The following is a 27,437-nucleotide window of genomic DNA, read 5'->3' as shown; positions in this document are numbered from 1 at the left end:
TTTAAAAAATACCAGAGAATAATTTAAGAATCAAAAAATAACTGCAGGACCTGATGCAGGGCGTCAGCCTGAAATGTCAACCGTCCCTTTGCCTCTACAGATGCTGCTTGACCCACTGAGTTCCTCCAGCAGTTTGCTTGTTGCTACGAATTGCAGGGTGCTGTTTAAAACACAGTACCCACTGACTGCTGTCTGGGCAGAGGCGGCAGTAAGTCTCATTGCATCTCAAGCCATGGTGACAGTGTGGAATAGTTAGCATTGCCACTGAGAATACAACTGGGATGTCCAGCAGCAATACTGAAAGTAGAGCAAGGTCACACCTCCTCCTCCTCTCAGGGCTGGAAGGCTTTTAAAGGAAGTCTCTGGGAAACTGCCTGGCAGAGTGAATATCTATCAAAAGCTTGTCTGGGTCTCTCTTTCTCTCCCTGGGGAAATGCCATTTGCTTTCTTGGATGCATTTAATAGGACAGGATATGTACGATGTCCAATGAATTGTAACCCCAACTGCTGCTTGCTGCTTTGGACAAGATACACAAATAAATTGCATAAAGCAAAGAAGAAAATGCTGGAAAAGGAAGAGACAATTCTGGTGCAACATATTTAAAGCACATCTTCTACTTGGATCAGTCAATCAGCCAACTTCAGCAAAGATTTGGCAATATACAGAATAATCGTATCGGAACATAGAACAGCACAGTACAGCACAGAACAGGCCCTTTGGCCCACAATGTTGTGCCAACATAGCTAATCCCTCCTACCTACAGAATGCCCATATCCCTCTATTTTCCTCTCATTCATGTGCCCATCCAAGCCCCTCTTAAAAGCCCCCAATGAATTTGCCTCCACCACCCTATCAGGCAACACATTCCAGGCATCCACCACTCTCTCAGTAAAAAAACGTACCCCTCACGTCTGTTCTGAACCTACCCCCTCTCACAAATGCATGCTCTCTGGTATTGGATCGCTCAGTAATGGGAAAAAGATATTGCTTGTGCACCCTATCTATGCCCCTCATAATTCTATACACTTCCAACAGATCACCCCTCAGCCTCCACCACTCCAGAGAAAAGAGCATGTTAAAGATACACAGACACAGACAAAATACCTGACATGTTGTTAATTTTAAATTACAGGCTGTCGCCAGGTTATGAACACCCAATTTACGGACAGCCATACATACAAACGAGCTCCCAGGAATTCAAAAGCCTGACGTACATACATGCATTCACTCCTATGAGTGGCAGCTTCCTTTGCAAACTGGGTGAATGAGAAGTCTTGATAGCGACATAACTTGAGCCTCCCGCACAAACACCACTCATCTTTGGAGTGCTGTATTGGATAGCAGTGTTTGTGATTCGACATAAACACCATACTGTATGACTCTCACAGTAATTTGCCATATTCATGCCTCCCAAAAGCAAACGAGATACATGTGATGGTTGTGCATCTAAGAACAGAAAAACCATCAAAATGGATATAATTAAGTAACATGAAAAGAGGGAAATGCCAAGGAAAATTGACGATATGTTGGGTTTTGGTCACTCAACGGTAGGTACAAAACATAAAGGACAAGGCGCCTATTCTTGAGTACGTTAAAAGATCGGCCCTGACCATCATTACAAAGCAACAAAGTGATTTGATAATTAAGCTGGAAAAACCATTGGTGATTTGGCTTGATGAATAAAATCAATGCCGAATACCTGATTATTCAAGAAAAAGCAAAGAGTCTGTTCAAAGATCTGAAGAAAGAGCATGGTAATGAAAGTGAAGTTACAAGTAGACGGTGGTTTAAACACATTTAAAGCAGGGACTAATTTGCATGACATTACCTTTGTGATTTTTATAAGTGACTTGGATAAGGATGTGGAAGGGTGGGTTAGTAAGTTTGCTGATGATGCAAAGGTTGGTGGTGTTGTGGATAGTGTAGATGGTTGCTGTAGATTACAACAGGATATTAATAGAATGCAGAGCTGGGCTGAGAAGTGGCAGATGGAGTTCAACCCGGATAAGTGTGAATTGATACACATCGGGAGATCGAATTTGAAGGCAGAACACAAGGTTAATGGCAGGACTCTTAGCAGTGTGGAGGATCAGAGGGATCTTGGGGTCCATGTCCATAGATCCCTCAAGGTCACCGCGAAGGTTGATAGGGTTGTTAAGGAGGCGTATGGAGTGTTGGCCTTCATTAGTCAGGGTACTGAGTTCAAGAGCCGCGAGGTGATGTTGCAGCTCTATAGAACTCTGGTCAGACCACACTTGGAGTATTGTGTTCAGTTCTGGTCGCCTCATTATAGGAAGGATGTGGAAGCTTTAGAGAGGGTGCAGAGGAGATTTACCAGGATGCTGCCTGGATTGGAGAGCATGTCTTATGAGGATAGGTTGAGCGAGCTAGGGCTTTTTCTTTGGAGAGGAGGATGATGAGAGGTGACTTGATAGAGGTGTACAAGATGATAAGAGGCATAGATCGAGTGGACAGTCAGAGACTTCTTCCCAGGGCGACAATGGCTAACATGAGGGGACATAATTTTAAGGTGATTGGAGGAAGGTATAAGGGGGATGTCGGGGGTATGTTTTTTTTTTTACACAGAGAGTGGTGAGTGTGTGGAATGCACTGCCAGCAGAGGTTGTGGGGGCAGATACATTAGGGACATTTAAGAGACTCTTAGATAGACACATGAATGATAGAAAAATAGGGGGCTATGTGGGAGGGAAGGGTTAGATAGTTCTTAGAGCAGGCTAAAATGTCGGCACAACATTGTGGGCCGAAGGGTCTGTACTGTGCTGTAATGTTCTATGTTCTATGACATTAAAGGGTGGGGGGAAGCACAAGTGCTGACCATGCTGCAGCAAATGCATTTCCTGCTGCTTTGGCTCAGATAATTGGGGGGGATGGTGGGGTGGTTATTGTGCCGAACAAGTGTTCAATGTGGATAAGACCAGAGTTAGTGTAAATGGGTGCTCAATGATTGGCATGGACTCAATGATCCAAAGGGCCTGTTACTGTGCTACGAGACTCAACTCTGTCCAGTGGAAGAGCAAATTCATAACTAAAGCAAAATTCAGAAATTTTCAAGCCATACCTTAGCGTTCATCAAGCTGTCAATATTCTTCTTGACAACACTGATGTGTTCATTTATCTCCCCAAAATGGTTCTGGTCTGCAACCATGGTATTTAAGGACTTCTGGCTTAGCTTCACTTTTGAAAGGATGTTGTCTATGTTCATCCTGGAAGACAGACAATAAATGTATTAAGATGGAATGGTCAGACCCAAAGACACTGCAGAAACAGGAGAGTACAGAATCATGAAGGGCTTCAATTGGGGAAAGAGAGAGCAACTGCTCCCATTAGCAGATGGTTCAACGTAAATTAGTAAGTTGGTTTATTATGCTCACATGTACCGAGGTACAGTGAAAAAACTTGTCTTGCACACCGTTTGATACAGGTCAATTCATCACACAGTGCATTGAGGTAGAAAGAGGACCAGGAACATAGATTCAAAGTGAATTCTCACGGTTGGAAGCCATGTGTCCCATGGCTGGTACATACACAAGAGATCACAGAGGAAGTGAACTGGGAAAAGCATCAGGCAGATGTATGGGAAGGTGGGTTGGAGGGTGTTGTGGGAGGGGTGGAAGGCATTACCAAAGACCAGTAATAAAAGGGGACGGAGGGGATCAGGAACAAAATAAAAGTTAAAGACAACGTCTTAAGAGTCAGGCCCTTGGACTCCAACAGCAGCAGAAGGGCAGAACCTTTTAACCAGTATCAAAACAGGCCTCACTCTCTTGAAGGGGCAACCAGGGTCTCCACTTCACATCTCAACAGTAAAGCAGCATTGCTGACTGCATAGTGCTCCCTCAGTCAGGTCACACCAAGACACGTGACGACGTGGTTCCCCTTTGCAAACACAAAGAGTGTTTCTGATGTAGATGCTTCAGGGCACTGCTGGGCTTTGGCATCAGATGCCATTGACATTACCGTGCATTCTGTCACCTATCATGCATAGAAGTGACAGTGCCAGTTTAGGCCATGCGCAGTTGAATTTTGGGCGCCGCCAATTTAAGCGCAGCCCTTCCTGCCGTGCTCCAACTTTGAAAACAGAAGGGGTCAGCAGATGCTGATCACCACTTGACTGAGGGAATGCCGCACAAAGACACCGGCTCACTGAGGAGTCATCAAATGGAGACCCTGATTGCCCTCACAAGTGGTGCTGGAGAGGAACTCTCTCCAGTATTCCAGTCAACACTAAACCTTCCAACAACATTTCTGAGAGAAACATTTGGCTGCTACGAGTGGGGTCTTACTGTGTGTACATTAACTGCTGCACTCTCTACATTACAACAGTAGCTGCGCTCAAAGAATACTTCCCAGGTTGTAAAGAAATGTTCGGACATTGGGAAAGGATGTGAGAAGTGCTGTACAAGAAGGCGGCATCTATCAAGGATCCCCACCATCTGGGCCATGCCCTCTTCTTGCTGCTACCGTCAGGCAGGAGATACAGAAGCCTGAAGTCCCACACCACCAGGTTCAGGAAAAGCTACTTTCCTGCAACCATCAGGTTCCTGAAACGACCTGCACAACCCTAACCCTACCTCCGCAATGCAACACTACGGACCACACCTTGTACTACCATGGACTCGTCTCTAACTTTTCACTATTGTCTTGTTTTGCACAGTCTGTGTGTTGTCTGCACCTATGTGCCTGTGATGCTGCTGCAAGCAAGTTTTTCATTGTACCTGTACCTCACCGTACTTGTGCACATGACAATAAACTCGACTTGAATATAGAAATGCAAGTCATTATTTTGAAAATGACCTATATGATTACCTTGGGAAACCCCCAATGAAAATACTGTTGCTGACTAGAAATTGCAGTGCCTAGTTTATCGGTCACGACACTCAGATCATACACAAGCAGAGCCACTTGGCTACATTCCAATGCCATCCTCTGGTTAGTGAGGCAGCAGATGGCTTTGCTTTGCTTATTGAGTCCCTGCTGTAGCAGTGTCCGATGAAAGCGGGAAAAGACCTTGTCAGTTAATGCTCTTAATGAGGAGGGGGATTAACATTTTAAACAAGTGAAATTTCAGATTTAAAATCTAGAAGTGCCAGATATCTTGCAGGTGCACTCTCCAAATTGGGCTTCAGCTGCACTTCATTCTTTAGTAATACTGAGAACACTTATCAGAATCATCTGGGTTAATCCTTTCAGGTCACTGACCTTTCTGTGATCACAGATGCTGCCTGGCCCAACCAGTCTTTCCAGCATCCAGACTATTTTCACTTTTGTGGCTTGTTCTGGGCTATTTCATGCAAAAAAAAACAAACTGCTGGAGAAAGTCAGCAGGTAAGAGCAACATCTGCGGAGGCAAAGGGGTGACTGACATTCGACAGAACCAGTTTGACCCACTGAGTTCCTCCAGATTACAGCAGCTGCTATCTCGTGTCTCTGGGCTACTTGGGTTGGGAGAAGGTTGCGTGCAGATTAAGTATTTACAAGACTTGCAATTCACGTTGAGCACCTCAGAAAATCCTCTGGGATCAGATTAGAGACCAGGAAGCTGGCGCACATTTTTCAGCAGAGTAAGATCTCACAACATCATCTGCCCGACGAACAAGAGCTACTTTGAGGTTGCGAGTGTTTGCACTGAAAACCTACACTTGTGTGGCGAGAAGCTGAAACACACTCAATGCCACCAGGAAAAATTATTGCACAACTCAAAACAGTTTAGTGCCCAGGGGATAATTACAGGTATGTACTGATGCAATGTAGATGCACAACAAATTGCTGCAGAGAGCAATGCGACAATGAAACAAAACCAGAAAATGTCGGAAAAACTCAGCATATCGTGCATCACCTGTGGAAAGAGAAACAGTCAACATTTCGGGTTGCGACCCTTCATCAGAACAGGGAAAGGGATATGCAACATTTTCAGTTGGAGGGAAGGTGTGGGAGGGAGCATATAGAATGAAAGGAATGTTGATGATAGGATGAGGTCAAAATGGCACAGTGGGGACAGTTACCAGCACATTAGGTCTGTGTAACAAGTTGCTAATGGTACGCTGGTGGGACTTGCCTGCATGCTAGACATCATGCTTGTAAAATAAGAAAATAAAACAGAAAATGGAAAATGCAGGAAAAACTAAGCAGGTCAGGCAGTATCTGCGAACAGAGAAATAGTTAATGTTTCAGATGAGCGACACTTTATCAGACCTGAGAAAGAAAGAATTTAGTCTGGTTAGCAGTGAAATGCGAGCAGAACCAACAGAACTTCTCTGATGGTGAACAGCAGTAGCAGACAGGATGGAGTATATAGTAACGTGATTATGTCTCAATAATCTGCCTTAGTGATGATGCTGAAGCCTTTGTCCAGGACCCATGAAGAACACCGTTCATCTTCAAAATAGTGTCACGGACAGAAATTTCCAAAGGAAACCAGAGATCTGACCCACACGCCACACGCCATTCCAAAATCCACAGATTTATTCAGCAAGATTGGGGGGGGGGGGGGGGGGGAGAAGCAAGAGGAATGGACTGAGATTCCCTACCTCAGCTGCCTCCCCCGCCTTTCCTCTTTGATGTTTCAACATCACGGGCACTGTTTGTTGCAGAGACCACAAGACAAAGATCAACTTTTGCATCATCTTGACTTATCCTTCCAGATAAACCCAGAAGCTTTCCTCCTACGCACCATCTGTCTCTTCAGTTAGTCCAAAGTTTTTGCCTCCTCCATCCTGCCAAGTATATCATTCTTGCAACTCTCTCTCCCTTGTGAGGAACAACATGGCAGCCGTCTTAAGTTTAGCTGGCCATCAGTTTGAAGTTCTCTCGTACGTGTGATCTTTCCAAACATTCTCTCAAAGACAAAGGCCAAATTCTCCGTTATTTCCTCATGACATCACCAGGCATCAAAACTGAATCTCAAATATCTTGATGGTCAAACTGCACATATCTATACCGGGTGGGGATTTTATTCCATCACAGCCCACCGTTATTACATTTCCACATCTGACAGCAGCAAATCCCATCATACTTCCAATGTACGGGTTCCCCGGGTTACGAGTGACCTGACTGATAGAAATCCAGCTTTACACAAATTCTCCCATACATTTTTAAAGCATTTTTCAAAGTCAAAGTCAAGTTTATTGTCAAATGCACAAGTCCATGTGTGCACAAGTGCAATGAAAAACTTACTTGCAGCAGCATCACAGGCACATAGCATCAGATAAGCAGCATTCACAAGAAAAACATAAATTAAACACAATTTTTAGAAGAAAGAACACAATTAGAGCAAAAAGAGGCAATTTTAGTGCAAAGTGATCATAGTGTTGCTGTACTAAGGTATTGATTAGGATTGTGCTGGTTGGTTCAAGAAGCGAATGGTTGAAGGGAAGTAGCTGTTCCTGAGCCTGGGTGGTGTGGGACCTCAGGCTTCTGTACCTCCTGCCCGATGGTAGCTGCGAGAAGATGGCGTGGCCCGGATGGTGAGGATCTTTGATGATAGAGGTTGCCTTCTTCAGGTAGTAATAATATTTCATGGTATTTACTAATGGCTGGATACAGTATATAGTCCATTAGTTTAATTATGGATAATGTTAAGGTGAATATTCAATGAAATGAAAGAATTACAGCAAGTGTACGTAGAGTGATACAATATTGGTTACTGCAGAAAACGGACATTTTCTGACACAGAGAAATCAGCTTACACACAGTTCTCAGGAACAGAATCCTTATGTAACCTGGGGACTGCCTGTATACCAGTTTTACTTCATTACAAGTGTGCCGATGTCTTGAAAGAGCACAAAGGCACTGAACGTCAGCCACTTTATTCACAACTCAATCGTTGTGTGAAGAGTTATTTCCTGATATCATGCAGTATCCTTATATCTTCTGGAATATTGTGCATAAGTCTGGTCTCCTACTTATGGATGCATTGTAACAGAGGGAGTGCAATGAATGTTCACTGGTTGATTCCAGGGTTGGGGTCACTTTGCTATGAGGAGAGCTTAAGCAGACTGTGCTTATGTTCTCCAGAGTTTATAAGAATTAGACACATCTCACTGAAAGATACAAAATTCTTGGCAGTGTAAAGTGGGCATGATGTATCCATTGGCTGGCATATCTAGAACCAGAGGCCAAGTCACAAAGTAACTGGTCAACCATTCAGGACTGAGAGAAGAAATTTCTTCATCCAGAGGGTAGAGAGTGTTTAGAATTCTCTAAACAAGAGAGCCATGAAGGTTGAGTCGACAGATGGATAGATTTTTGTATATTGAAGGAATCAGGGAGTTTTGGCATCAATGCAAGAAAGAGGTTGGGGTAAAAGATCAGTCCTGATCTCAATGAATGACAGTGCAGGTATAAAGTTCTAATTATTGTTTCATTACTTTGTACTTGAGCTCCTGGTTCTATTCCCATAGTTTACGTTAAGATAACATGCTGGTGATGAAACAGAGAAAATGTTGGAACACTGTCTAAAAATTTTCTTCAAACATTTCATTTTTTTTAAAATAACAAACTCAGACAGGTCTTATAATACACAAAATGGCTAATGCACATTCCTGAAAAATGCTGCTTTCTCTTTTAAAGATAATTTACTGCTAATGAAGCACCAAGATTGTGTTTTTGCTCTAATATCTTGATTTGCAGCCTGTTTCTTCACTGTCTTGTATAATTCATGTACTATTTATGCTCTGTGAGTTGTCCAAATCTACGCGCCTGTAATGCTGCTGCGAGCAAGTTTTTTTTTTAAACTCTTCCTGTATCTCATCTTACTTGTGCACGTGATCATAAACTTGACTTGAGATTCCCAATAGGAGACTGCAAGAATTTATGCTCAGCCAAGGTGAGCAAGATTAAGCTTAACATTCAGGAGTGGTGTCAGAAGGCATTTCTTCACTCAAACGACAGTGGGAATCAGGAACAAGTTGCTCATTAAGTGTTATTTTAAGAGACTATTAGATAATGATATTTAGGATTATGAAACCAAGATACGTCAATGAAATTAAGAAACAGATCACCCACAATCTAATTGAGTGGCAGAACAGGCTCAAGGGCTAAATGGGCCAGTTCAGTTGAATTGTCTTTTCCATCAATAACCACGTTCATTTTTTGTCATCTCCTGTTGGTCATTTGTTTCTATGACAGTAATTGCGTAGAGTTTTGAATCTCTCTGTACGACTGCCATCAAGTCAAGCAAAACACATTTGCAAGCTGCAATGCTTTCTTGGAAAATGAATCCATTTGAAGGACGTGCTTGTTGACACAGTCACCCTTCCACTCCATTGGACACAGTGAGGCTGGAAGCATGGGGTCACCAATGACATCATAGAATAGGAACTTGAACATTATAAGCCCAGAGCAATAAAATGTGATGTTATCTTGGGCAAGGTGCTGTCAAGGACAGGAGGATGGCAGCTATGGTTCAGCTGATCCCATGACAGACTGAAAACACTATAAACTGTTAGATGAGGAAATAAATCAAGACTAATCTCCTGATTATGCTGTGCAAAACAATATTTTAATCCAGGAATAGATGATTCTACACTTTAATCGCATTAAAAACATCAGAGAAACAAAATGGCATGCGATTACCAACCGGTGTGGCAGGGAGGTTGCCACTCCTGGTCACTATGCAGTGACTGGTGCACCAAGGATTAGGATATGATGGTTGCTGTGGTGGAATATCCAGCCAACACTGTCAAAATACTTGCATTCATTTAGTTACATCTACAACCTCAGAGTCCCATAACCATTACACATAGGAGATACTGATGTTCATGGAGACACAAGAGACGGCAGATGCTGGCAATCTGGAGCAACACACAAAGCGCTGGAGGAACTCAGCGGGTCAGGCAGCATCTATGGAGGGAGATGGACATTCGACTTTTCAGGACCTGATGAAGGGCCTCATGCTGAAAAGTCGACTGTCCATTTCCCTCCAGAGATGCTGCCTGACTCACTGAGTTCCTCTGGCACTTTGTGTGTTGCTATTGATGTTTGTGGAGCAGGCAAACAGCTCCGTAGCTTCAGAAAAAGCAGAAGGAAACATAAGTGGCATGATACACCTGTAAACAAAATCAGTAAAGACTTACATCCTATTGTGGACCATGTGCCTTTAAAAAGTATTTGATGCATCAGAAAATATTTAGTTTCTTCAAAGGATTTTGTGTTTTGTCTTCAGTCGAAGTCAAAAATACTGGCAGAGTTCTGTCTTTTTGTGGCTCTGACAGGTACCACTCTCATCTCCAAATCTGAAGGCAGGAGGTTCAAGTTCTATTCCAGCAACACAAGCACAAAGCCCTTAGCTCTTGTTCCACTGCAGTGTCATGGGAGTGCAGCATTGCTTTCAAATGAGACTCACCCTCCCTCCAGTGGACAGAAAATACATTGTGGCACTGCTTTGAACAGTCGTCACCCAGGACCCAAATCCCTCAATGACTTGGTTGCAATCACACTGTTGCCCGTGGAAACTTGCTTTCTCCAAATTGGCTGCATTATTTGCTACATTGAAATACTAACAGCAAACCTCTTCAACTATCTGAAAGGGATGGGCAAAGCACTATAGAAATGCAGGTCTTTTTCCCCTGTAGTGGGACAGTAAGTATTGCAAGACAATATGTTACCCTCAGGGTAACAAATAAAACTTACAATGTGAAACATTTTCACCAGAACGAAAATAATATGCTGCTTTTGTTCACACCAGAGATTTGCCCAATGCTTGTTGCATGTTTAGAGTCAATGTACAACCATCTGGCAATTCACTCAGGGCCCAACTCAGATGTAATCCCAATACGTACCTGAGAAATGGAGGGCTATGTGGGAGGGAAGGGTTAGATAGATATTGGAGCAGGAAAAAATGTCAGCACAACATTGTGGGCCGAAGGGCCTGTACTGTGCTGTAACGTTCTATAAATCACATGCCAACAGCTGAGTATGATAGAAACTGTAAATCCCCATGATCATCAAATTTATTTCGTCCTCTTCAATCAGATTTTCCACAACCCTTGCTTCACACTTGCCAGACATCTAACAAATGTCACTCTGGTGCCCATGAAAGTCAATTCAAAATATTAGTATTCAAGAGCTCCCCCCATAGCAACACACACAAAATGCTGGAGAACTCAGCAAGTCAGGCAGCATCTATGGAGGGTGTTCCCAGTGCGTCCTCCTCTACATCAGAGAGACCCAACACAGATCGGGTGACCGCTTTATCGAGCACCTTTGCTCCATCCGCTACAAAAGCAGGGATCACCCAACTTCAATTCCACATCCCATTCCCACACTGACATGTCTATCTACAGCCGCCTCTAACCAGGACCTGCAGAATGTCCTCCCATAGCATTCATGACACAACCCAAAAATTGAACTCATAGTTCCCATCAGGGACAAAGCCATGTTACCACGGCATTAATATAATAGAATTGACTTCTCCGTCAAGTTTGATTCCTCCATAAAAACATGTCAAATAAATAAATGTGGTACAGTAGTGTAGTGCTTCAGTTATTGGGCTTAGTATCTCATAATTTTGCAATAGATTTAGCTTATTAAGCTATCTGGAACTTTGTAACAATGGCCACAAGAAACCCACCCATGCCACAATCTTTAAGGGGAGAGAATCTCGCCTGGCCTGGTTTATTTTATAATATATTCATTCTCCAGGATCCTTGTGTCATGAACAACACCTGCATTTATTGCCCATCCTTATATGTCCTTTAAAATATGGTGATTAGCCACCTTGTTGAAATGAATAGAGCACCTGAAAGAACTGGCTAGGCTTTTCAGTGGAGTCACATCTAGGCCAGAGCAGGCATGGACCCCAGGTTTCCTTCCCTGAAGGACATCAGTGAGCCAGATATGTCTTTATGATAATGCAACTTTCCTTCATGGTAACTTTATGGTAGTTTCATCTTCAATATCACTAAGATCAACATTTTGTTTCATTATTTTTATTTAATTTCTTGAATTTTAGATTGCCATGGTGGGATTTGAACTTGTGTCTGGATAGAATCATGGATGGAAACAGGCCCTTCGGCCCAACCGGACACCCATCTAAGCTAATACCATTTGCTTTCACATCAGGCAGAATGTCCTTGATCATCCAGTAACTTAATAACTATGCTATTGAACCCTGGTCTGTAACTAGCAAGGAGAAAGTTAAGGGGTGATCCGATAGAGCAGAGGGAACGGGCAAACTCGCACTGACCTGGAGATCCCCCCTGACCTCAGGAACTCGACGACATTGTATATTGTCACTAATTATATTACATTGTAGGTGAATGGGTTTCTTTGAGCTGCAATCATTGATGTTACGGAGGAAGAGTGTATCAGGTTTGACAAATTTAACTTGGATTCTGACTGAATTAACCAGCACAAGGGATGCTGATGAAATTTGGTCAAATGGCAATTTTCACACTGATATCAGAAATAGTTCTTCACACGATGATTGAAGTGGCATCCAGACAGGCTAAAGAAACAATTGAACACTGCAAAGATGAATCAGAATTATCATCACTGACTTGTACGACATGAAATTTGTTGTTTTACGGCAACAGCACAGTGCAAAAATAGAAAATTACTATAAATTGCAAAAATAAATAAATATTGCAAAGAATAACGGGGTAGTGTTCATGGGTCAAATGAGCTCAGATGAGCCAAAAGATCTCTCTCATCTGTAATTATCTCATGATCCAAACCGAAGGGTTATATTCCAGTTTCAAAACTAATCCACTCCTAAGATCAACAAACAGCCTCATTTTGAGCAAAGAGAAAAAAAATCAGCTGCCTTTTGACTGACCAGATTAAGTTGTACGCTGACAATAGTTGACTTATTTGACGCGAGATTGCCAAGTGTGCACTGACAAATCTATGCGGTTGAAGCTGCTGAGTCATAATCCAGTTTCAGCCACTGCAGCCTGAGATTTTTGTAATCATTTGTAGGTGGTGCCGTGAGTCTAAAACCACAACCTGTCCACCACTCAATGTAAACTTGGGGAAAAATATATACAGACAGGAAGGCGCCTTGGTCGGCATGGATGAGTTGGGCGTTAGGTCTGTGCTGTACAACTCTATGACACTATTCTTTTAATAAGATGCACATTATTCTCTAGAGTCAAAACAAAAATTATTAATTGCAAACTAATTTTATCCTTGCAAACCACACCACAAGGAAGACCACCTCTTTCTTATCATACACTGCTATAACTGGAACTAAATCGTGCGAGACACATCACGTGTCTTCACTGTAAGGTTTGGGAAGTGGGAAAACTTGACAGTTCAAAAACAAACATGCCCACTGTGCACAGACAGACCTTTGTTCTTTCCACCCCTCCCTTCCTCTGCAACTTAAAACACATTTAACTTTTCCGAGTTCTAAAGAAAGATCATAAACCTGAAATGTTGGCTCTCCACAGATGCTGCCTGGCCTGCTGAATATCTCCAGCTTTTTCTGTTTTGATTTCAGATTCCCAGCATCTGCAGGGTTTTGCTTTTTAACACCCACCACTTCGACGGGGCAGGGTTGGACTTCTGTAAAGCTCTTCTGGCTTTCAGATAAAATTGAGGGCTGTGGGGTACTGGCACAAAGGAGGAGATGAGGCCAGGGGCAGATCAGCCATGATCATATTGAATGGTGGGGCAGGGCTGAGGGGCCGAGTGGCCTACTCCTCCTCCTATTTTCTTACCTTCAAAGGAGGATTGACAGGGGAGACGTTAAGACGTTCTTTCCTCTGGTTGGAGAGGATCGATTGAGGGAAATAGAGATATCTTGAATCCAGGGCAGGATGAATTTCTACATTCAGAGGCATGCAAAATTTTGGAATTCTCTAGTGAGGAGGCTGTGGAATGAAACCTTTGAGGGTATTTGAGGCTGAGGGGAATTTTTTGGACATAATGGAATCAAGGGACATAAAGGCAGGAAAATAGGCCTGAGGTGGAAAATTAGCCAATGATAAACAATGTGATAGAAAAGGCAATGATGGGCCGCATGGCCTACTCATGATTCTAACCCCTAGCCACATTCCTCCAGAGCTTCAGTGGTGGTTATGGTCCTGTGAAGTGACCCACCCTAACTTACATCTCTCTGACCAACCACATAACCATGAGCATACACTAGTCTTCTGACACCAGGTTATTCCAATCTCCTGACCATTTCTATACATTGGGGCCTCTCTCATTTCTTCGGTCCGAATATAGATTACAGGAGCTGGAATGTCATATTGCAGCTGTACAAGATGTCGGTAAGGCCACACTTGGAGTACTGTGAACAATTCTGGTCGCCCTGCTATAGGAAGGATGTCAATAAATGGAAAAGGGTGCAAAAAAAGAGTTTGAGGATGTTATTTGGAGGGCTTAGGTTAGGAGAGGCTGGATAGGATAGGACTTTCTTCCCTGGAGCGTAGGAGGCTGAGGGGTGACCTTCGAGAGGTTTATAAAATCATGAGGGGTATAGAAAAGGTGAACGCACACAGTCTTTTCACCAGCGTGGAGCCCAAAACTTGAGGGCATAGATTTTAAAGTGAGAGGGGGAAGATTTAAAAAGGGACCCGAGGGGCAACTTTTGGTAGGTAAATGGAATGAGCTGGCAGAGGAAGTGGTAGAGACAGGTACAATTATGACATTTAAAAGACATTTGGATAGTTAGTTGCAAGGGAAAGGTTTAAAGGGATATGGGCCAAACACAGGCAAATGGGACAAGCTCAGTTAGCCAGCTTGGTTGGCATGGACAAGTTGGGCCGAAGGGCCTGCTTCCATGATGTATAGCTCTACGACCCAATGATCTGTTGCACCTTTACCTTGCCCACTTCCTTCACTATTGGCTAAATTTCCAACTGCTGTGTTCTGGCATTTTGATCCCGAAGAATTTTCCCATCTTTCCTCCCTCAGACAGGCTATGCATTGTTCATCACACCCAACAGGGTTGTGGCTCAAGTTTTCACTGTTCCCAGAAATAAATTTCACATGGTATTTAGTTTGACACATCCAGGTCACAAATGGTCAAAACAAACCTTCACAATGAAAGCAAATCTGGCCTCAATCCAAATGTCAGCTTCTTTTTGAGTCTATATTTTGAACAGGGATTCAGCCCCTGGATAGATTAACAGTGGATTTGCTTTGAACATGGGCAGGAACAAATTAATCAGCTGCAGGAGGCAATGCTGCTCATCTCTGCCGGTGTAACACCTCGTTACAAAAAGGAAACAGGCCTTGTGCAAACGTCACCCTCTTCACATTCCTCTCAGGAGGTCTCAAAGAACTTTACTGTTTCCATGTCTGGAAGGTCACTGTTCAGGTTGGAAACAGTATGGAAGCAGTAAACTGCTAAAGAGAACACAGTAGCAGCAGAAATTGTGGCCAAAGTCCTTTCTATTTAACCAACCATGCTTCAATGAACCAATTTATTACCAGTGCACTCAGTTACAATGCATGTTTAGCATAATGGCTACTTTGTTAACATATATTAATAAGCAAATACAGTCCGAGTCTGGACTCTGTGGGCCACCAATCCCGCGCCATCCATTTAGCACCTACGTCAACGCCTCTACTTCCTCAGAAAGCTAAGGAAATTCAGTACATTCCTGATGACCTTTACTAATTTTTTTCTTGATGCACCATAGAGAGAATCTCATCCGGATGCATCACAGCTAGGTACAGCAACTGCTCTGCCCAAGACAGCAATAAATTGCGGAGAGTTTTGAACGCAGCCCAGTCCATCACGTAAACCAGCCTACCCGCCACTGACTCAGTCTACACTTCCCGCTGCCTCGGGAAAGCAGCCAACATAATTAAAGACCCCTCCCACCCTGGTCATGCTCTCTTCTTCCCTCTTCCATTGGGCAGAAGATCTAAAAGCCTGAGAGCACATACTGCCAGGCTCAATGACAGCTTGTATCCCACTGTTATCAGACTCTTGAATGGACCTCTCATCCGCTAAAAGATGAACTTCTGATCTCCCAATCTACCTCATCATGGCCCTTGCACCTTATTTGTCTACCTGCACTGCACTTTCTCTGTAGCTACAACATTATATTCTGCATTCTGTTTTCCTTTTTACTACCTTGATGTACTTAAGTATGGAATGATCTGTCTGGATGGCACACGAGAAAGCTTTTCACTGCATCTCAGTACACGCGACAAGAATAAACCAATACCAATCTGATTTTAATTTTCCATATTCACATCAACTCCTCCCAGATGCTACCCCTCACCCACACACCCCAGGGGAAATTAAGAATGGCCAATTAACCTGCCAACTATGAAGATCTAACTGACCATCTCCAGTACCCTGCCACTTCTCCATCAAGTACCTCTTCACTTCCGGCTAACTTTAGGGGAGAGGGGATCCCATTTTACTGCTCTTCCTCACTAGTGAATGGGTGATTGATGGAAAGTTATAAGAAATGCTGAATTAATTGTCCTTGCCGGTGAAAAGAACCAACACTATCCAGAGATACTCTTTGGGCACCAATTCAGAGATGTTTCTTGAACTGTTCTCAAGTAAAGGAACATCAACACCAACTCAGAGCTTTCCATGAGTCCATCAAGGCCATGAAAATAGATTATCTGCTCCCAAATAAAACAGGAGTAGGTCATTTGGCCCCTCTAGCCTGGTTCACCATGCTATAAAATCACAGCTGATCTGACTCGGCTCAACACTGACTTCCCTGCAGTAACCTTTCACCCCCAGGCTTACTAAGAATCTAAAATATTGAAGGCTTGAATTCCACCGACCTTTGAGGAAGAGAGTTTCAGTGACTCACAGCCCTCGGAGAAAATATTTGCTCCATCGCTGTCTTGTTACTTCAGCAGCTTGGCACCTGTTCTGCTGGCACCCATGCTACCTGTGTAACCTGTTTCCTTACACTCCCAACCTGAACTTTTGCTCCTTGTAATAACAGCATTCATGACACCACCCAAAGTGGACTCACAGTGCATCATTTACATTGCTACAGTTGAAATCATTCGCTCTTTAATTATAATACAAAAATAATAAAAAACTGCCCTACCCACTAACCTACTTCACATCCCTATGACACATATTGCATAGTTTGCTTCATAATCCCACTCTATAATCCAATCAAACCATCTTTTAATCTATTTCTATCTCCCCAATGACTCATTCCCATATCAGGCGGTGCCTGCTCAAACGCTGGATTGTCAAGCAGGATTTCAACAGAATTTTTACGCATCAGCGAAGGGGAGATGTTGAGAAACACCCCTCCCTGCAACTTAAAACTTGTATCATTTCTAAATTTTCCTTACTCCACTGGAAGTTCATTAACCTGAAATGTCAACCTGGTTTCTTTCCAGAGTATCTGAGCATAGAGTCATAGAACATGGAAACAGGCCCTTCGGCCCAACTTGTCCATGCTGACTGGGTTGCCCGCATTTGGTCCATAGCCCTCTAAACTTCTCCTATCCATGTACTTATCTAGATGGCTTTTAAATGTCGCTAATGTACCCACCTCAACCAATATTTCTGGCAGCTCATTCCAAGTACTCACCACCCTTTGCGTGAAGAAGCTGCCCCTGATGTCCCTTTTAAATCTCTCATCTCTGATCTTAAACCTATGCCCTCTTTAGCACCCTCTTCCTGGGAAAAAGACGATGTGCTTTCACCCTGTCTGTGCCCCTCAAGATCTTGTATACCTCTATCAGGTCACCCCTCAATCTCCTACGTTCCAGGGAATAAAGTCCTAGTCTACACAACCTCTCCTTGTAACTCAGGCCCCCAAGTCCAGGCAACATCTTGGTAAATCCTTTCTGCATTCTTTCTAGTTTAACAACATCTTTCCTACAACAGGGTGACTAAATCTGTACACAATACTCTAAGTAACGCCATGTATAACTGCAACATAATGTCATAGAGTCATACAGCAATGGAAACAGGCCTTTCAGCCCATCGTTTCCTTGACCATCAACCACCTACTTACACTAATCTTAATGTTTCAGTTCTGGGACCCAATTGGGAAAGAGAGAAAACAAGTAATTTTCAGTAGCGGGGAGGGGGAGGGGGAGGGGAGAACAAAGGCAATATCTCTGATAGGGCGAGACTGAATGGGTCAATGTGGATGTTAAAATCCCATTATGCTCGTTAGTGTCTGTTTTGTATTACTAACGGCAGGACTGTGGGAGAGGCCATATTAATGGAGAAAGACTGATCCTTCCTTTCAGCTCTGGGTTGGTGGCACTGAAGGTCCCAATCTTCTACACGTCCGAGGACTGGTTCAGTGTGATGAGGCAGTTCTGGCACCTTACCACCTCATTTTAGACCATAAGTCATAGGGGCAGAATCAGGCCATTCGGCCCATTGAGTCTGCTCTGCCATTCGATCATGGCTGATTTATTTTTCCCTCTCAACCCCATTCTCCTGCCTTCTCCCCATAATCCCACTACCAATTATTTAAACCTAGGACCCCTGATAACGGAAATGGATCCTTTCTATTGAACTCCAGGTCCTTCATCACTTTGTACATGTCAGTTCAGACCAACTCTCTCTCAATCCACACAGGTTTCCTGCCACCCCACTGCATTTCACTCCATCACCATCTTCATTGAGGGGTTACATTGATGCAGGATTGACCCAATTCTTCCCAGCAGCAACCATACAGATACCTTAACTTGACTTGCCCATGACTGATTTATGATTTTTTTTTGCTCTAACACCATTTATCCTATGGGATACGAGCTTCGATTTACAAATCTATTTTTCACCACAACTCCCACTCTCCTCCCACAGGAACTCTGTGCCAAAATGCCCATTATGTAGTTTGCCCATCTCTTACACAACTTCTCTCTCAGTGACTCGCTCCCTTCACGAATCGAGTGACCGATGAACAGGGGAAGATGACCTTTGGAAAGCTACTACATATACATTAGGTAAAAAAAAACTTCTGGAGGAGCTCAGCAGGTCAGGCAGCACCTGTGGAGGGAAAGGGATGGTTGACGTTTTGGGTCGAGACCTTGCACCAGTCCTGAAATGTGGACCATTCCTTTCCCTCCGCAGATGCGGACTGACCCGCTGAGTTCCTCCAGCAGTTTGTTTTTTGTTCCAGACTCCAGCATCTGCAGTCTCTTGTGTCTCCATACATTATGCAATACAGGAATATTCATTTTCTTAACCTCTACATGCATTGTGCGTTCATACTAACACGTTACAAAATTTGGAATGGGTCCACACATGATTCATGCTTAAGCCTGACAGGTAAAAGGTCGATGGCAGCAAACATTCTTCCCATCACTGCCTGTGAAACTCAATGTAAATTGAATTGTGTATGTTGGTGCACACATTTGTACATTATTCAATCTGATGTAGAAGACCTGAAGTGTGCTTCTATGAGCTGCACTGTTTGTAGGCTTCTCCACCACAATCAAACCGATCCCTTCTGAACTGATGTGAACTTAGGCTATTTACAATCTAATCCTGCTGCTAAATACCTTGCAAATCTTACACTCACATACATGATGTCGAAGTGAGTTCTTAACAGCATAGCAAACAACACTTCTTCTCTTCTTCTCAGGCAGTCCCTCGGGATCAAGGACGACTTGTGTCCACTTTGGTTTTCCCGAGTTCTGAGGTGGCTGGTGTGGGAACTGAAGACCCTTCCCCGATGGGGCAGGAGGTGCCTGATGGGACAGGCGGGTGGGCAGTTTGTGAGGCCGTGCATTCCTTCTGCTGCTTACCTGTACCATGCCACAATTACTGCTTGGCAAGCTATCTAGGTCTTTACAAAATCTAATCGCATACAAATGGAGTGAAGGCCACCTCACAAATATTTCAAACCCTAATGAAAAAGATTGAGAGTCTTTTATTTCAATCATGTACATTCCACTCTTTATTTTGCACTGTTATGTTTGAAAGGTTAAATGAAAACTACTTCCTGGTCACAGGATGTGAGAATTCTTCAATTTGATTGGCTGCCCAGCCAGCTTAATGACAATAACTGTGATCCTTTTGAATGGAGACCCGAGAGCAACAGATGTTGGAAAAGGGGGTTCCCTTGCCACAGATCCTTGGATTTGGATGAAAGTTCTCCACAAAGTTGCACGAGGAGTGTCATAACTTTGTTAATGGCCACTGAGTCAACAGAAAATTATTCACGGACTTTAAGCAGCTTCAAAGGGATTGATGGTAGATTGCTTCAAGCTCTAACCTCAAACTCCATGAACATTTCTCATCACCAATTCACTGCCCTTTTCTTTTAAACGAATAGAACAGTACAGCACAGGAACAGGCCCTTCGGCCCACAATGTCTGTGCTGAACACGATGCCAAATTAAACTAATTCGCTTCTACTTGCACATGATCCATCTCCCTGCATACTCATGTGTCTATCTAACAGCCTCTTAAATGCCACTATCATACCTACTTCCAACACTACCCCTGGCAGCCCATTCCAGGCACCTACCACTCTCTGGAAATATATAAAAAAAAATGGAGAGATGAACCTGTAGAGCATGAACTTCTCGAATGGGATGATGATAGATTGTCGTCTCATCCTAATCACCGATTTTGAGGTCAAGGTTGAACAAAATACCCCTCCACTTTGGAGCTAAATCCTAAGGATATACCTGCTGCTCTAGAAGCCATGATACAGCCTGCAAACACTTGCATACCATCAACACAACTTCCAGCTGACCATTTCAGAACCAATGCCCAGGCTCTGTGGCACTTCACACTTCACTCCTACCTCCTCCCAATCAAACCCTGGGCAAGGCTGGAATGGCATTCTCTGAAGCACACACGCTTCGAGGGCCAAATTAATGTTTGGGTCTTCGGGTCCAAGATTTACAGTCAAACTTGTACTCATCATGACACCCACACCCCCCACCCACGTTCAACTTCCTTCTCTGCATGTTCGAGAAGAACTTGGATGAATGAGAGGGCATTAGAAGCAGCAGGTGGGGGACAGGGAGATAAGAGGAAACACACACACACACGCATAGAGTACAGACCAATTGTACATTAAAATATGCTCCCCCCATTAGTATGTACCTCTGGTCTTCTCTCTGGCCCTGAAAATTCCATCTCTTCAATACATCCAGCTCCCTTACCAAACCTACTGTTAGACCTACTTCTACTGCCCTTCCAGAGACTGCATCTGAAGTCGTAACTTGTTGTGCTGTATAAACATCTCCTCAACTGGCAAAGTAACCAGAGACTCCTTCGATGTATGGAGTACATCCATAGATGTATGGGAGAGTAGTGCATTAATAGCTGGAGTTCTGGACCAATGATACTGAGACAAGTTCAAATCAATGTACTGTTCTATGTTCTACAACAGATACAATAGCAACATTGAAGAGCGATTTAGACGGGCCCATGAACAGGCAGGGAATTGAGGACATAGACCATGTGCAGACAGATGTGCAATTTAATTTGGCATCGTGGTCAGCACCAACATCGTGGGCCGAAGGGCCTGTTCCTGTGCTTTACTGTTCTGTGATCTCTCCCTGGTAACCGGGGAGTTTCCATTCAACTAATTAAATAAATATTGAATTTCAAAAAGTTCACCTCAATAATGTTGACCATAAAACTACCACATTCCAAGTAAAAGCGCACCTGGCTCTCTAACCCCCACTGGGGAAACAAATCTGCCACCCTTACCCAGTCTGACCTACATGTAACTCCAAACCAACCAAAATGGTTGAGTCTTAACATCCTTCTCCGGATGGATAATAAATGATGCTATTGCCAGCAATATCGACATCCTGTGAACAAACTAAAAAAAAGTAATTCATTAAATCTATGCCCCTTGGCTACTGACAGTTTCTCTGAAATTACATCCAGGCCAGTTAAAAGCATCAATAACTGCAGAAGGTAGCAATATAGCAACAGGAAATATATCCGGTGCACTGAGAGTCCAACGAGACCAGGGACAAAGGAAGATGTGACATTTGCGTTAGGGAGTCCACTTGAAGGAGAAATACATCAAATGTCCTAATCACACTTTTCCCTGTTATGATGACAAACTAGTTGTGAATTTATATTAATGTTAATTAATATAATTAGAAAAGAACTCAAGAAGGGAATTCGGAGAGCCAGGAGGGAACCATGAAAAGTCCTTGGCAAGTAGGATTAAAGAGAATGCCAAGGCATTCTATACATCCACTAAGAGCAAGAGGATAACTAGGGAGAGTGTAAGACCACTCAAGGATAAAGGAGGGAACATGTGCTTGGAGGCAGAGGATGTGAGTGAAGTCCTAAGTGAGGACTTTGTGTCAGTATTTACCAAGGAGAAAGACATGAAGGATCGTGAGATCAATGTGGAGTGTGCTGATATGCTCGGGCATTTTGAGATTAAGGAAGAGGTAGTGTTGGGTCTCTTGAAGAACCTTAAGATGGTCAAGTCCCCAGAGCCCCGGTGAGACACACCCCAGGTTATTGAGAGAGGCAAGAGATGAGATTGTTGGGGCCTGCTGTGTGCTATGTCTCACCGAAACATGGCTTACACCTGCTTAACCGGACTGCACCGTACAACCTGAGAGCTTCTCAATTCATCGGATAGATCGTACGGCATTCTTAGGCAAAGTTACAGGTGGAGGGGTCTGCTTTCTAATCAACACCTTGTGGTCCCTGAATGTGATCTTCCTGGCGAGTTTTTGCACACTCAGCTTGGAATCTAACGGTGAAGTGTTGCCCATGCTACCTGCCACAAGAGTTCACTTCAGCTATCCTGATGGCAGTCTACATCGCACCCCAGGTGGACATGAAGCCTGCACTCAATGAACTATTCTCTGTGGTCAACAGCCTTGAAACAGGATACCCCGAGGCTCCTCTTCATTGCCAGTGACTTCAACCAGGCCAACTTCTAGAGCTTGTTACCAAAATACTACCAGCATGTCTCCTGTCGCACCAGGGGCCCAAACACCCTCAACCAATGCTGCACAACCATCAAAAATGCCTACCGATCCATCCCCCACCCACACTTTGGTAAATCAGACCACCAGGCTGTGCTCCTTCTCGCTGCATACAAACAGAAGATGAACCGTGAGGATCCAGTTCAGAAAGTCGTATGATGCTAGTCCGAGGAAACAGATGAGCTTCTCCGCGACTGCTTTGAGTTGGTAGACTGGTCCTCGTTCAAAGACTCAGCTGCTTGCCTAGATGAGTATGTCACCACCATCACGGACTTCATCAGTAAGTGTGCTGAGGACTGTGTACCAAAGAGGACAATACGGCTGTTTCCAAACCAGAAACTATAGATGAACTGGGAGATCCACTTCCTACTGAAGTCTAGGACTGGAGCATTCAAATCAGGTGATCCTGACTTATATAAGAAATCGAGATACGACCTCCGTAAAGCTATCAGAGATACCAGGAGACAATACCAGCCCAAAATCGAGCCCCATATCCGCCGCCAGTTGTGGCAGGGCTTACATGCTATTACAGGCTACAAAACGAATTTTTTCCACTGTACCTCAGTACATGTGACAGTAATAAACCAATTTAGACCAAGATCTTTGTGTCCTCTCCAGCTACAGGCAAGATCCCGGAGGAGTGGCGAGTAGCTAATGTTGTTCCATTGTTTGAGGGGGGAAATGGGGATAATCCTGGTAGCTATAGACCGGTGAGTCTCACACCAGTGGCAGGGAAGCTATTGGAGAGGATTGTTAGGGATAGGATTTATGAGCATTTGCAGAACCACAGCTTAATTAGGGACAGTCAGCATGGCTTTGTGCGGAGCAAATCATGTCTTACTAACTTGACTGAGTTTTCTGAGGAGGTGACGAAGACGATTGATGAGGATGTCGTCCACATGGATTTCAGTAAGGTGACAAATGCTGTGTGTTTGCGGAAAGGTGTTACATTGGACAATAACATCCATGTGGAAAAATCAAAGCTTTGAGAAAGTAAGCAAGGTGTTAATTTGTTAGAAAACCAGAGTTTCTTCAATTTGTAAGCTCTCACACAAGCTGAGCTGCAGTTCAATGGGTAGCACATTTGCCTCTGGGTCAGAAGGTTGCATGTTCAACTCCCACTCTGGGTCTCACAACAAGATTAGGCTGCTGCACACTTAAAAGATCCCGTGGTGTGTTTCTGTTGGAGAACACCAAGTAACTCCATTCAAGTATCCCAACCATCATTTATCCCTCAACCAACAGGACTAAAAACACAGATTTTCCTGTCAATATTGTGGTGTTAGGCTATCTTGCACCTCCTCAATACAAGGGAAAAGGAAGAAAGGAACAATTGAAGATTGGTAGAAGACCTGTACATCTCTGGTCACTGAAAGATGATGGGAAGCTATTTTGCTTATTGGATTATGTGGCCCTAAATTGTGTGGATGTGGCCCACACAATGTCATGGAGAGTTTCGAATGGGGCATGTCCTGACAAATAGGTCAAAAAACATCCACTCAGTCCCACACAAGAAGTTGAAGCAAAAATGTACTTGCAAACATAGTGCATCTTTACAATGTGTGGACAGCCCAAAATGATTCACAGCCAGCGCCGTACTTTCTGAAGTGTAGTCACCATCAAAACACTGGAAAGACAGCTGCTAATGAGTACAGGAAAATCCCACAACTACCAATGCAGCAGTGAGCAGATTAATTCTCTTCATTACATCAGTTGAAGGACATTATTGGCCGGGATGCATGTGCAGCTGTGAATCTGTGATTCACGAGGGTTGAGAGCTTCAAGTTTCTAGGAGTGAACATCACCAATAATAGCCTGTCCTGGTCCAAACATGAAGACGCCATGGATAAGAAAGCTCAACAGTGCCTCTACTTCCTCAGAAGACTGAAGAAATTTGGCACGTCCCCTTTGACACTCACCAACTTTTATTGATCCGCCATAGAAAGCATCCTATCTGGATACATCACAGCTTGGTACGGCAACTGCTCTGTCTGGGACCACAAGGAACCGCAGAGAGTTGTGGACACCGCTCAGCACATCACGGAAACCAGCCTTCCCTCCATGGACTCTGTCTATACCTCTCGCTGCCTTGATGAAGCAGCCAGCATAATCAAAGACCCCACCCACCCAGGTCATCCCTCCTCTCCCATCAGACAGAAGATACAGGAGCCTGAGGGCACGTACCATCAAGCTCAAGGACAGCTTCTATCCCACTGTGGTAAGACTATTGAACAAAGAGCTAGATTCTTGACTTCACAATCTACCTTGTTATGACCTTGCACCTTATTGTCTACCTGCAATGCACTTCCCTGTATCTGTGACAGTTTACTCTGTACTTTGTCATTGTTTTTACCCTGTACTACCACAATGCACTGTATAATGAATTGATCTGTACGAATGGTGTGCGAGACAAGCTTTTCACTGTACCTCAGTACAAATGACAATCATAAACCAATATCAAAGCTTTCAGGAAAGTGTGGGGAAAATGGAGAAGGTGCAAGTTACTTCATAGTTTACAGCTGAACAAGTGCTATTTATATTGCAGAGTTTACAACCAAATTCAAATCCATTTCTGTTGAGCTGATTTATTTGTTAATTATGAGGGGAGATATGATAGAGGTTTACAAAATGATGAGGGGCATAGACAGAGTTAATGCAAGTAGACTCTTTCCACCTAGATTAGGAGAGATAAGTACAAGAGAGCATGGCTTTAGGGTGAAAGGGGAAAGGTTTAGGGGGAACATTAGAGGGAACTTCTTCACTCAAAGAGTGGTGGGAGTGTGGAATGGGCTGCTATCTGATGTGGTAAATGTGGGCTCGCTCTTAACTTTTAAGAGTAAATTGGATAGATACATGGACGAGAGAGGTCTGGAGGGATATGGGCAGGTAAATGGGACTAGCAGAATAATGTTTCAGCACAGACTAGAAGGGCCAAATGGCCTGTTTTCTGTGCCGTAGTTTTCTATGGTTTCTATATAAAAGCATTTCATTCTAATAAAACCAAAGATACTGTAGCTCTTACTGAACAGAAGGGCTAGCAGATTTCTTGTCGAATGGTGTGCTGGGGTAATTTAGTTCACCTAATTATCAGATAATTATCACATATTTTGAACCTGGAGTTAACTGCCTGCAGATATACAAGGTTGGCATTCGCAAGGTTTAATTCCATAACTGCAGATGGAAATGCAAATATGATCAAGCAGCAGGGAAGTCCGTTCATAAAGTTAGGTGTTATGTTGAGCATTCATCATAGATAAAAGCCATCTGGCCCAAATCATCCACACTGACTTTCCATAAGTTTCACACAAACTACTTCACCATATGGTTTCCAATTTCAGAATGCGTGGTTTTTAATGGTTAGTCTTTCTCAGATCTCACTCCACAGAAGGGTAAAATAGACTCAATCTGTCTTGTGACCCTCCAACTGCAGGCTGGAACACTAGGATATGGTGCCAACTGAACCTGACTTGCGCCGGTGATGGAATTCTATCGAGGGTCTGTAGTAGCCATACCAGCAAAAGAAAATATCATGCCAAAACTGTGAATAAACTTAGCTTCAAGGAAGAATGTCAACTATAATAGATAGATAACAATAGTGCCAAAGTCAAGTTTATTATCATATTCACAAATGCAATGAAAAATTTACTTGCAGCAGCATCGCAGGCACAGAGCATTAGAGACAATGGTCACAAGAAAAACAAATTATTCAAAATTATACAAGAAAGAACACAATTAGAACAATATAAAAGTCCATTGTAGTGCAACGTGGTCAAAGAGTTGTTATACTGAGGCAGTGATTAGGGTTGTGCAGGTTGGTTCAAGAACTGAATAGTTGAAGGGGAATAGCCGTTCTTGAACCTGGTGGTGTGGGACAAAACAGAATACAGTCCGAGTAACACATCACTGTGGCAACAGCAGTAATTTTTTTTGAACCTGTACATAGCGTGTCAGTGTTGCTATCAAAGCCAGCATTTATGGTCCAGGTGTTAATGTCCACGAACACAGAGGGTAGTGGTCGATGGGACTTATTCTTGCTGGAGGTCTGTGACTGGTGGTGTTCTGCAGGGATCCGTACTGGAACCTCTGCTGTTTGTGATATATATAAATGACCTGGATGAAAATGAAGATGGGTGGGTTAGGAAGTTTGCAGATGATACAAGGATTGGAGGTGTTGTGAATAATGTAGTAGACTGGAAAAAGACACACAGGATATTGATAGTTGCAGAAATGGTGGAGAAATGGCAGATGGAGTTTAATCTGGCCAAATGTGAAGTGTTGCACCTTGGGAGATCAAACGCAAAGGGACAGTACACTGTTAATGGCAAGACTCTTAACAGTGCTGATGTGCAGAGGGATCTTGGGGTCCAAGTCCAGAGCTTCCTGAAAGTGGCTGCACAGGTTGATAGGATGGTGAAGAAGGTGTATGGCATGCTTGCCTTTATTAGTCGAGGCATTTTCAAGAGTCAAGAAATTATGTTGCAGCTTTATATATCTCTAGTTAAGCTGCATCTGCAGTACTGCATTCAGTTCTGGTCACCCTATTACAGACAGAATGTAGAGGCTTTGGAGAGGGTGCAGAA

At 43.5% G+C, this 27,437-nt stretch overlaps 1 protein-coding gene across 2 annotated transcripts in view; it reads right to left on the bottom strand.

Moving 5' to 3' along the window:
- LOC127585244 (protein ERGIC-53-like) overlaps window positions 1-27,437 on the bottom strand; it is an 83,165-nt gene that overhangs the window by 3,173 nt on the left and 52,555 nt on the right. For both annotated transcript variants that reach the window (XM_052042551.1, XM_052042550.1), the window contains exon 11: window positions 3,081-3,225. In XM_052042551.1, the coding sequence (XP_051898511.1) occupies window positions 3,081-3,225 (145 nt within the window). The remainder of the gene's footprint in view (window positions 1-3,080; window positions 3,226-27,437) is intronic.

This window comes from Pristis pectinata, chromosome 32, assembly GCF_009764475.1.
Source record: "Pristis pectinata isolate sPriPec2 chromosome 32, sPriPec2.1.pri, whole genome shotgun sequence".
In the NCBI taxonomy this organism is placed as follows: Eukaryota; Metazoa; Chordata; class Chondrichthyes; order Rhinopristiformes; family Pristidae; genus Pristis; species Pristis pectinata.
Note: the sequence above shows the minus strand (reverse complement) of the source record. Positions and strands in the feature narration are given on the sequence as shown.